Source organism: Lithobates pipiens, unplaced genomic scaffold, assembly GCF_037356315.1.
Source record: "Lithobates pipiens isolate NorthernLeopardFrog02 unplaced genomic scaffold, aLitPip1_a1.2 Scaffold_19, whole genome shotgun sequence".
NCBI classification, from domain to species: domain Eukaryota; kingdom Metazoa; phylum Chordata; class Amphibia; order Anura; family Ranidae; genus Lithobates; species Lithobates pipiens.
The window spans coordinates 455654825-455667616 of record NW_027507764.1 but is presented as its reverse complement, the minus strand read 5'-3'; the positions used below and the strand labels follow the sequence as shown (position 1 = coordinate 455667616).

At 42.8% G+C, this 12792-nt stretch overlaps 1 protein-coding gene across 1 annotated transcript in view; it reads right to left on the bottom strand.

The window, feature by feature from the left end:
- Positions 1–12792, bottom strand: part of RAB2A (RAB2A, member RAS oncogene family) — a 156958-nt gene that overhangs the window by 49460 nt on the left and 94706 nt on the right. The window contains exon 5 of the mRNA XM_077492754.1: positions 9837–9929. Coding sequence (XP_077348880.1) covers positions 9837–9929 — 93 coding nt within the window. The remainder of the gene's footprint in view (positions 1–9836; positions 9930–12792) is intronic.

The window sequence follows — 12792 nt, the reverse complement described above, 5'->3', positions numbered from 1 at the left end:
TAAACAAATACACAAAACATATACTGTATTGTGTTTAAAGTGAATTTAAGGTCAAAATGTAAAATCATATATTGGTTTCCATGTTGTAATTCAATTTTTTTGAAGAAAAAAAACCCCCCAAACATTTACCTTCCTGATTTCTGTGACACATTCATCATGCCCTGTGACAATGTACTGCTGTCTCACTAAACAGTTCAGATCACAGCTAAAGTTAGCTGAGCTGACCCGAGTGGCTCTATACCATGTAATCCCTGTGATGAGCAATCCAATGTTTACATAAGAGTTGCCTTCCCTTCCTCCTACAACAAAGGAAGTTGTAATTTCTCAATGCAGTTTTATGGATGCAGTGCTTTGAACAGCTGTGTGAGTGGGTCGGAGGTGGATGATCCCAGGACATATTACAGCCTTGCCCCAGCCTCTGACCATGGCAAAGTAGAAAAAAAAATAGCTGCACACCAACATCCGTCCAACAGGTTTATTGAAAGACTGCCACCAGGACTAGGACAACGGACCAAGGGGTGATGACATTTCACACATACCTTGTGCATCTTCAAATCTAAAAGGAAGACTGACCCACCGAACCCCCAAATAGAAGACACTCCCTCCTCACACGGGTGTAGGGTGGTGTGATCAGCTCTGCCCATGTCTTGATAAGCAAAACTAAACACATTCTGAACAATACAATTGCATATACAAAGCCAAAGTGACCAAATATAAAAAAAACTGGCACCATAGAAAAAGTAAATAAACAAAAATTATTTGTATGGAGGGCACCAAAGCACATGCGTCTCATTGAAGCGATAAAACAAATGGCAAAGAGACATGTGATATATGGTATCATGTGAAAACTGCCCCGATAAATATCAGTGGCTGACCATAGCTAAGGTGTCTTCTGGACCACAGATATGGATAGCATTGTCACATTCTTTCACTGAGTGAATTTGTCTTTTGCTTTGTGGTCGATTTAAGTTACCATCGGTGCACTCTGCTTGTTCGGTTTTGTGATGTGTCGCTGCATCTCTCAGGCTGAGCCGGTTGCGATGTACAATATAGTTGTGGAATTCTTCTGGATTGCATGCCATACTTCTAAAGCATGGATCTCCATTTGCACTCAGGCACAATAATTTCTGCTTTTGGGATTTTTACATTTTCCTCAATATGCAAAAACAGAGATCAACTTGGTGTGCCAACTTTCCAAAAAGGGGTTATGTACTATCCTGGCAATCTTATGACAATGTTTGACATGTTTTATAACCAGGGTGGTTAAAAATCCTAAAAAAATTTATCGTTAAATTTATTTTAATAAAATGCTTTTGGAGTAAAAATCTAAAGATAGTTTTCTATTTAAGATACATTAACTTAGTTTATTCAGCATGAAGAGGAGCTTAGTTATGTAGCATAAGGCTGTATATTCTGCAATATTTACATTTTTGGTAAATTGTGTTACCGGTTTACTATATTTGAGATTTAATCTCTCTCAGATATGATTTCGGTTAAATGAGAGTTCCTTGACCAAGAGTGAAATCTTTAACAGCAAAAATGTATTGGTATATAGTAAAGTAGGACTAGAGTAATACACAGCAATCTAATTGCACAGGAAAAGGGTGAAAATCATGGATTACATGAAGGAATACAAAGTATATTCCTTAAAACCTTAATCTACAAACAGTAGGACAGAAAAGACATAAAATAAACATTTTTAGTTCCAATAGTTACCAGGCTATGACCCAGAAAGGTTCCATTCCGGTGACTGCTCCACCAGAGAGTGCGTTTCCCTCCTATCTAGTCTGTGTATCATTACAGGCTGATGCCTCACTGGTTGGCATGGCGTGGCTCTGATTGGTGGGCCTCACTAATCCAGGGTAAGGACTGGCTACATCTCCAATCCCTATCCTTTACATAAGTCAGTCGCCATAGTCAGTCTGCCTTAATGCAAATCCTTGTCCCAGATTATGTTGAGCAGGAAACGTAACCTTGTAAGTAGATTACATAATTAGGGAAATTAAGTATACACGACGGACTGGCCATGGCCCCTCATTGCATATTCAAACATGGGATCCTTTGAATTGAGTATGTGTAGGGTTGGGTTGGGTTGGGAGGGTTGGGTCCCATTGTTTGTATACACAAGCTTAGGCACAGAATTGTCTGTCTTATGCCGTGTACACACGATCAGACTATCCGGCGGACCGGAGGATGCTGGGACTGTGACTTCATTATGGGGCAGGGTCACCAAGTGACATCACCCAGTGACCACGCCCATTGTTCCAATATAAGTCCCCGCACAATGCGTCCCTGTCATTGCAGCCAGAAAGATCGTTAAGTCAGGCCTACCTTCAGGTGTTGACCCTGGTATAACCAATACAGGAAGTTGACTCCCCTATATAACCCCTCCTCCTTCCAGGAGCACTCAGTTTTTGTAGCCAAGCAATATAATATAAACAAAAAGAAATAAGAGAAGGATATTAGAAAACTAAAAATCCTACTCCCTCAGCGCTAACCGTAAAACATAGATTGTAGCTGCTGCTATATCAATCAAGAAAACGAAAAAATGGAGCCCAAGACAGTCAACCAATGGTGAACCGCACTAAGGCCCTAGCAGCGCTTTATTGTTTTTAAAACTTAAACATCCAACTATAAGTTTAAATTTAAAATGTGATACAGAATATCAAACTGCACCCAGTAAGAAACCTTAATATAAATTATATAAGGACAAGCACGCACAGGTTTTGCCTCTTCCAAAATTTACTATTCTACATCCGATGAGATATATACGATGCCTTGTTATACGTGAGAGCCAACGATACGATCAGTCTTCCGGTGATATGAGATGTGCTTTTAAACCAGGGTTTTCTGGCAAGTGCATAACCTATAGGCAGGGGTCAAGTCCTGGGGAAAAAATTGTGGGAACTCCCACCCAAGATCCACTCCCCCACCAAAAAAAAAAAAAAAAAATGATACGCTCATATGCACGAACGCTTCAAAAGTGGTATTTTTCATCAAATTTTCGTATTGTGTATTAACTGTTAGTACATGAAAAAAAAAACAATCCTCAATAAACATAAATACGGTAATTCTCTGAATAATCAGCATTCATTCAATTGTGCTTTCATGCAAATGTGAACATCATGTTCTGATCTTTATTGGGGAATTTTATTTTGTATATAGAGTGTTTATGTGGTGAGTTTACACTTTTCATTGAAAATTAATTCACAGAATGCTTGGGGAGATAGTGATGTGTTCCTGCTTAGGAGATGTATGTTAGCTTGGGGGGTTGAAAACTCTGCAGGGCTCCAACACACACTCGCTGCTATTTCAACCCTTCACATATTTCCACACAAACTTCCCTCCTGGCATTAAACGTTGCCAGGTATTGTGCTCAGCTTACCACCCCAAACTGATGTTCCTCAGCTCACCTCTCTCCCTGCATGTCCTGTGAGCAGAATGGCTGATCTACCCGTCAGCTAGACCTAGATCTACCCGTCAGCTAGCTGTGATTGACAGGTAGATCGAAGCTGTCATGGGGCCCCCTACTGGCAATGGCTGAATGATCAAGTGTGCGGCACTTACTATTGCGTGCTGTGTCAGCAGCTGCTGGTGTAGCACCTGCCACACAGCTCGCATACTTCAAACTCTTGCAGGACAAGGCTGCTAACGGAAACTGAGTTCCTGTTGTGGAAAAAGTGCAGGAACTCCGTTCCCATGCGTTCCCGCAGGACTTGAGCCCTGCCTATAGGGATTTGCACAGGAGGTGTGGTGGTGGACTACTGTGAATCTGAACGATCTGCTAGCAACATTTGCCACTTTTTTTACTTACAGCACTTTATATTGGCAGGATTTGTGCTGAATATGAACTACTATTGAAACACTAATGGACTTTTTTGGTTTCTGGCATATGTGATATCATTTACGTTTTCAGTTTGAAATTGAATATATATATATATATATATATATATATATATATATATATATATATATATATATATATATATATATATATATATATATATATATATAGAGTCTCAAGTAATTACTTGGTGGGATGTCCCATAGCAATGCTACTTGAGGAGAGGGCGAGACAACCCGTAGGGTAGCCCCCAGACCTGAGGACTTGTACTGCTGCCTGCAGCACTGAGCCCGAAGGCGATATCCTCATTCCATCTTACATGCACTTTATAAAATTTTGCAAATGTATGTACTGAAGGCCAAGTCGCGGTCTTGCAGATTTGAGACCTGGAGGCCTGGCGACACACTGCCCAAGAAGCACCAACCGCTCTGGTAGAGTGCGCCTTAACTTGAAAAGGGGGAATCTTTCCCTTTAAATCATAAGTTTGAATTATAACTTGCCAAATGCACTTAGCGACAGTGGATTTTGACACTGCCTGTCCCTTCTTAGGACCCTCTGGCAGAAGAAATAAGACATCAGTCTTATGAATCGGAGCAGTTTTCTTAACCACTACAATACAGGGCACTTTCGCCCCCTTACTTCCCAGCCCAATTTTCAGCTTTCATCGCTCTAGCGCTTTCAGTGACAATTGCGCGGTCATGCTACACTGTACCCAAATTAAATTTTTTTTATCATTTTGTTCGCACAAATAGAGCTTTATTTTGGTGGTATTTATTCACGACTCCGTTTTTTTATTTGTTGCGATATAAGCGCAAAAAAAGCAGAAATTTGGAAAAAAACAATATTTTCTTTTTTCTATTTTGAAAGAAATCCAATAAAATCAAATTTTGTCATAAATTTAGGCCAAAATGTATTCTGCTACATGTTTTTGGTAAAAAAAAATTCCGTTAAGTGTATAATAATTGGTTTGTGTGATCACGGACATATGTACGCAAATGATCATGTACATATGTGTTCAGGTGATCACGTACATGTGTGTGCAGATAATCATTGGGACATGTGATTTTAGGGGGACATGTTTTTATTATTGGGGACATGTGTGTTTTGGGGACATATGTGGGGACTGTGTTTATACTGTGTGGTGTGTTGTGTGTTTACACTAGACTGATGATCAGTGAGTAAAAAGCTGTAAAAAAACAGCTCATACTCACTGATCATCAGCTGGCTGCAGTGATCTGCTCTCCTCAGCGATGACTTCTGTGTGAGGAGAGGAGCCGATTGCCTAGCAACCAGCTGTTTGTTTACATCACATGACGGCCGTGATTGGACACGAGAACATCGGGATCGCGCCGCTGCGCGGGCACGCACGCGCGATCCCGCTCCTTCTGAAGGACGTTCCTGAACGTCCTATCAGAAGTAGACGGCTCCCACCTGGCCATATATGTGCATTGGCCGGGTGGGAAGTGGTTAAATACATTTTCACTGCTCTCAGTGCACCTTTCCTCCCTGGAACAAGGTCTTGGGAAGAAACCCTGACAGGACAATATCTTCATTCAGATGAAAGCCTGAAACCACTTTTGGCAAAAAACCTGGACGAGGGCGTAACACCACTCTGTCCTCATGAATAATCAAATATGACTCCTTACAAGAAAGAGCAGCCAATTCTGAAATCTTCCTTGCTGAGGATATAGCAAACGAAAATATCAGCTTCCTAGTCAGAAGGACTAAGGGAACATGCTGCAATGGTTCGACTGGCTGTTTTTGTAACACTGACAAAACAAAATTTAAGTCCCAAGGGCTTAAGAGTGATTTAACCACTTAAGGACCAGGCCTCTTTTTCAGATTTGGTGTTTACATGTTTAAAACAGTTTTTTTTTGCTAGAAAATTACTTAGAACCCCCAAACATTTATATTGTTTTTTTCTAACACCCTAGAGAATAAAATGGTGGTCATTGAAATACTTTTTTTCACACCGTATTTGCGCAGCGGTCTTACAAGCGCATTTTTGGAAAAAATTCACTTTTTTGAATAAAAAAATAAGACAACAGTAAAATTAGCCCAATTTTTTTTTATATTGTGAAAGATAATGGTACGCCAAGTAAATTGATACCCAACATGTTACGCTTCAAAATTGCGCCTGCTCGTGGAATGGCATCAAACTTTTAGCCTCAAAAATCTCCATAAGCGATATTTAAAAAATTCTACAGGTTGCATTTTTTGCGTTACAGAGGAGGTCTACTGCTAGAATGATTGCTCTCGCTCTATCGCGGCGATACCTCACATGTGTGGTTTGACCACTGTTTTCATATGCGGGCGCTACTCACGTATGCGCTCACTTCCGAGCGCAAGCTCGTCGTGACGGGGTGTTTTTAAAAATCTTTTTTTTTATTATTTTAATTGATTTTATTTATTTTTACACTGTTTTAAAAAACAAAAAAAATGGATCACTTTTATTCCTATTACAAGGAATGTAAACATCCCTTGTAATAGAAAAAAGCATGACAGGTCCTCTTAAATATGAGATCTGGGGTCAAAAAGTCCTCAGATCTCATATTTGGACTAAAATGCAAGAAAAAAATTACACCTTTAAGAGGTATGGGCGGAAGTGACGTTTTGACGTTGCTTCCGCCCTCCTATGGTATAGAGACGAGTGGGGGCCATCTTAGCCTCACTCGTCTCCATACCCAGCTAGCGAAAGGACCCCGATAAGCGGCGGAAGGTGCGGGAGGGCGGCATCTCTCCAGCCCCCGATAGCGGTGATTTTGCAGCGAATTTGCCGCGGAGACCACCATTATCGTACAGCCGACCGGCGCCTGAAGAGATGAATATCTCGGTTGTGGCAGCAGCTGCTGCCGTTACCGAGATATCCCTCTTCAAAAATAGGACGTACATCGTCGTGCGCTGGTCGATAAGTGGTTAACTGGCCGATTAATCCACAGAACTCCTTGCATGAAATCCTGGACTAAAGAATGCATAGCAAGCAGTCTTTGAAATAAAAATTGATAAGGCTGAGACCTGGCCCTTAATAGTACTCAGGGCCAACTTCATCTCTACGCTTAATTGTAGAAAGGTAAGAATTCTGCCTATGATATATCTCCGAGGGTACCAACCCTTGGACTCACACCAGGAAACATAAGCTTTTCAGGCTCTATAATATATAGCTCTAGAAGCTGGCTTCCTAGCATTAATCAAAGTAGAGATAACTGACCTGGAAAGCCCACGTTTATTCAGAATGTGGGTCTCAATAGCCAAGCCATTAAATTTAGCGTTCGTAAAGTAGGATGGAATATCGGCCCCTGAGATAGCAGGTCTGGCCTTAGTGGGAAGAGCCCTGGACCCTCCACTGTCATCCTTACGATCTCTGCGTACCATGACCTTCTGGGCCATGCTGGTGCTACCAGTATTACAGATTTTCTTTCCAGCTTGATCCTGCAAAGAACTTGAGGTAGCAACTGAATCGGGGGAAAAGTGCATAGATCATGACCAGTTTTCTACACCTGGAATGTAAATGACCGACAGAGCCGGCACGGGCCACTCTGCCCACCACAGGATGTGAGAGACCTTCAGTGCTGCAAGCCGTCCTGGGTCCACCGACCCTGGGCTGACTGTACGCCCCAAACCCCCCCTGCCCCCCCAACTGGTCAGGCTGGCGGCCATTGTGATCACCGTCCAATGAAGAAGGAAGGAACGACTTCCCCGACCCCAGCCACCAGAGCAGGGAATCCCTGACTAGCTGGCTCACCCGAATTTGACAATCCAAGATGATGGAGATTTGTCCCATTTGGACAATATCTCCGTTTGCAAGACTCGAGTGTCTAACTGAGCATATAGTACCACCTCGAAAGTGGCTACCATGAGACCCAGGACTCTCATGCAAAAAACGCAGCGACGACCACCTGCGGGATACCAACAACTTTACTGGAGCTTGAAGAGTATGCAACTTGTCCGCAGGGAGAAAGAATCTCGGATCTGAGGAGTCCAGAAGCAAGCCCAGGTACTCCAGGCGTTGAGTCGGCACCAACACCGACTTCTGGAGGTTCGGTACCCAACCAAACTCCTGAAGTTTGCATGGTGATTGCCACATCCTTCCTTAATTCTGAGGCAGAAGCTGCCCTCAGAAGGAGGTCGTCCAGGTAATCCACAATCGGGATCCCTTGCTGCCTCAGCAAAGCCAAAATTGGGGCTAGCCCCTTGGTGCCGATGCCAGGCCAAAAGGGAGAGCTACAAATTGGTAGTGCTCGTCCCCAACCACAAAACGCAGAAACCTCTGATGCTTGATGCATATGGGGACATGTAAGTATGCGTCCTTGATGTTCAGGGATGCCAGAAAATCCCCCTGGAATGCAGTGACCACTGAGCGAACTGATCCATTCCTGAACCTTTGTACTTTCACAAAGCTGTTAGGGGCCTTGAGGTCCAGGACCAGACAGACCCCTTCCTTCTTTGGGACTATAGATTGGAGTAGAACCCTTGAAACCTTTTTGGTGTCAGTACAGGTACTATCACCCCGCGCAGCAGCAGGTCCTGTACTGCACCAAACCGGGCCTCCCGACGAGCTGGTTGGAGTGAAAAAAATCTGTTTGACGGACAAGAAAAACTCTTGTACACTGAGGAAACTAGTTCAACAATCTGAGATGTCCATTTCTTCAGAAAACTCTCCTCAAAAGGGGTAACGCACCGCCATGCGTTTGAGGACTGAATAGGCCATTTGTGGTTTACTGTGGAATACACTATATACAATCGGGTGATTGTATATAATGTATACCACATTTACCACCGACTAATGCAGAGTTGCAATGCAAGGAGATCAGCTAAAAGTAGTTGGATCTGTATGTGCGTTATAATTAATCGAAATTAGTTGAAATCGATAAAAAAAAAAATGATTAACACTAAATTTTTAATCAGTAGCAGCCCTAAATTTTAATAAAGAACCCCATACTATGGTACACTGCTGTTTGCCTCTTGGTATGGTGGCGTGGACTATTGAGGAATAATAGGGGCCTGTACAGTGGAGTGGAGGAAAGTTAAGGTGTCAAATACAACTGGTGAGCGCATCACTTGTTGGGGATTTCTGGGAGTACTTTCCGTGGAGGAGATGCTCTTTCTCATCTAAGCTTTCATCTAGCCTGATGTCTGGACTTTCCAGGCTGCAAGTTGTAGTAAGAGGCCCTCCAACCCAGATGCATGAGCCAACTGTTCACGGAATACAAAAAAAAAAAATTTAATTTCTTCTTCCCATGTGAGTTACTAATTTACACGTATTTCGAAATAGGAGCGGCCGTCTCAGGCTCTCAGCAACTCGCTGAGAGGCTGAGACAGGCACCTGGTGGATCCAGACTGTCGTGATGATGCGGTGCCTGGACCGATTCCAGCGATGTCCTCAGGGAGCAGACTTCATACCGCTATCTGCTGAAAAACAGGTCATAGGAGTGCAAAACTAATTGCACTCCTGTGACCCATAAGGGTAGCCCAGCCAAACAAGCTCAGTATGGCCTCCTCCTTTAATATACTACATTCAGACTGTGCACTGCTGTTCGCATCTGCCTGCACTGTGCTGGAATGTCTTCTTGCAAGATATAGTGTACTTTGCATTCTCTGAGATCTTACTGGATAATTGTGACATCTCATGCTGCAGTACAGAACCTAGGGGTAAGGTAAGAATATGTATTGTTTTCCCTACAATTTTTCTTTACCTTAAATCTTCTATTGATCGGTGCAGGGCGGTTCCAATATATTTAAATTAAATTGATCTCTTTTATTGTAAAGAGTCTGCTTTACTTGCTGACAGGTTAACATCCAAGTGCTGTAATATTAGAAACTGTAGAAAAATTTCTGTGTAATCCAGAGCTTTTCTTTGAACACTAAATAACCGGATAAGCTACAGAAGGATATGTAAGTGGCACCAATAAATATGGCAGTATACTAAAGTAGTAACAATATATACAATGATTGAGCAGCAGCAGCAGTAGCACTAAAAAGGAAAAAAGTTTACCTTTTGTTGGCAATTAACATGATCACCATATTGGAATTTGAATGTTGACGAGCATCTTCCAGCCAAGTTGTTAGATGGTTAAATGTGTCTCTCCTGAATGCAAAAAAACAAAACAAAAAACAAAACATAGCTATAAATAGTATTGCAATCAATTAAGAAAAACAAAATATTGGAATTTTTACTCGGGTGTAAATTGTTTTCTTGGCCTACAGTACAGGACTAGTATTTATAAACCATGGGTTATATGCAGACTACCTTTAGGTGACTGACACTGGCGAAAAAATCTTGCATGAGGCTCCAGGTTTTTTTTTTTTTTTAGCAAGCAATAAGGAATGGATAAGGAAGACAGATGGGGAGGGGCCTGTGTCCAGTATTGCAATCGAGGATAATGAATGTACAGGCAATCAAAATTCTTCTCTTAATCGTACATTACAAGACACAGGACTCCCATTTATAGACCATGGGACACACTCAAGCAACAGGTGGCAACAACACAGTGATGGTCAATAGACCCTCAAAAAAACAAGGGTTAAAGAAAGGGCACGAAAAACAAAACAAAATACAAAGATAACAGTTTGAAGCACCGTGTGGCAGAATAACATACATCTGGTAGAACCTGGGAGACCATGTAAGCAGAAAACCAGTTGGTGGCCTTCAAAATCTGGAAACGGGAGCTCAAGGCTGAAAAGCCCAAGTGACATCTGCAGCCCTGGTGGAACAGGCTCCCAAAGGAAAAGGAGGCACTTCATTTATAAGGTGTATGTCCTGGAGTAGGTTGCCTGGTCCACTTGCCAATGGTGGAGTGGTAAACTGGATTGCCCTCAATGAGGGCCCACAACCAGGACCAAAAGACTGTCTTGTAAACTAAGGCTGTGGTTGTCAGGTGGACACTGACCGCCATGACCAAACACAGGCAATATAGGGCACATTCTTTATGTTTTGGGGCAGGACAAAAGGGAAGGAAGCACAATGCCCTCATGGAAGTGAAAAGAAGAGGTCACCTCAGGTCAGTGTTTTTCAACTCCAGTCGCCCAAATAGGTCATGTTTTCAGGATTTATATTATTTTACACAAGTGATTTGATCTGTTTCACTGCCTTCTTTTTCTACAGCCATTTCATCTGAGGGAAATCCTGAAAACATGACCTGTTAGGGCACCTTGAGGACTGGAGTTGAGAAACCCTGCTTTAGGTAAGAAAGGTGGTTGTGATCATAAAACCACCTTGTCCAAAACAAGAAAGGGCTCTTTACCAAGAAGAGCTGACAACTTAGAAACGTGCCTAATAAAAGTAATGGTGACCACGAAGACAACCTTACATGTTAGGTCCTCCAAAGAAATGTATCCAATTAGTTCAAAAAGGGATCCCTAATAAACAGAGCACCAGGTTAAGATCCTAAGGCAGTGATGGCGAACCTTGGCACCCCAGATGTTTTGGAACTACATTTCCCATGATTCTCATGCACTCTGCAGTGTATTTGAGCATCATGGGAAATGTAGTTCCAAAACATCTGGGGTGCCAAGGTTCGCCATCACTGTCCTTAGGTGACACGAGGTCAAATTGGGGAATTTATATGAGCAACTCCCTGAAGAAAAAATCGTAAAAATTATTGTAAAGTTTTTTTTCTATAAAAAAACAAAACGTGTTATACTTATCTGCTCTGTGTAGCGGATTTGAACAGAGCAGCCTGGGATCCTCCTCTTCTCGGGTGCCCCTTCTGTGCTCCTGGCCCCTCCCTCCTGTTGAGTGCCCCCACAGCAAGCTGCTTGCTATGGGGCACCCAAGCTGAGCTGCAGCTTCCTGTGTCCCATTCAGACATGGGGCTACAGTTTGGCCCCGCCCCCTCTCCTCCAACTGGCTGACTAATTGACAGCAGTGGGAGACAATGGCGCCACTGCTGTGTCTCACCCAATTGGGAGGGAGAGTCTCAGACGGCCGAGACAATCGTAGACATCGCTGAACAGAGATGGGGCTCAGGTAAGTATTAGGGGGGCTGCTGCACACAGAAGACTTATCTTAATGCATAGAATACATTAAGATAAAAAAAAAAAACCTTACTTTACAACCCCTTTCATTAGGACTGCAACACAAAAAGCTTCTAAAATGAAAATGGATCAGGCAGAAACCTGTGCCTTAGGGGGAGATGCTAGTCAATGCCAAACTGTAGAAAGGCCAAAATACAAGAGTGAGAGGATTCCCTGGGAAGGCTTCCTAGCCTCACACCAAAGAAAAGTAAGCCTTTCATGTACTATGGTAAAACTTGCAGAAGTTAAATCTTCTTGCTCTGAGTAAGCTGGAAAAAAAAAAAAGTCTTAAATACTCCAGTTCTTTAGGACTTGGGTTTCAACCCTTTACAACCACTAGCTACACTGGACAGCTTCTAAACCTGCACGGTTTAGGAGATGTACCCCGTATGAGCACATGTGCAATTAAGCAACGGCACATCCATGCCATTGCTTCAGCTAGTATGCCGTTACCAGCATATGCATGGGAATGATGTCATTGCGATACCCGGAACTGTGGGAGTGATGTCGCCGGCCAGAGCGGTGTACAAGGATCGATGCGGGGGGCGGTCAATCTAAGGTAAGCAATTCATAATGAGCTAGTGTGCTATGCATACTAGCCGCTCATTATGCCTTTGTCTTGCAGTTTTTATTTTTTTGTGGGTTTACAACCACTTTAAAGCCAGCGACTGGGAAGTAGGATGAATAGAGGGTCTTGGACCAGTAAATCTGGTTTGTTTGGAAGAGGCCAAGGTTCATCACTGAGCAGTCAGGGTATATCTGTGTACCACGTTCCTCTGGGCCAATCCGGTGCGATGAGAGCCACCATAACAGTTTCCTCCTCCATCTTGCATAGCAGATGAGGGAGGATCTGCAATAGAGGGAAGGAATAAATTGGCTTGAATTCAGGCCAATAACTCACCAAAACATCTACTGTGAAGGCTATGGAATGCCTG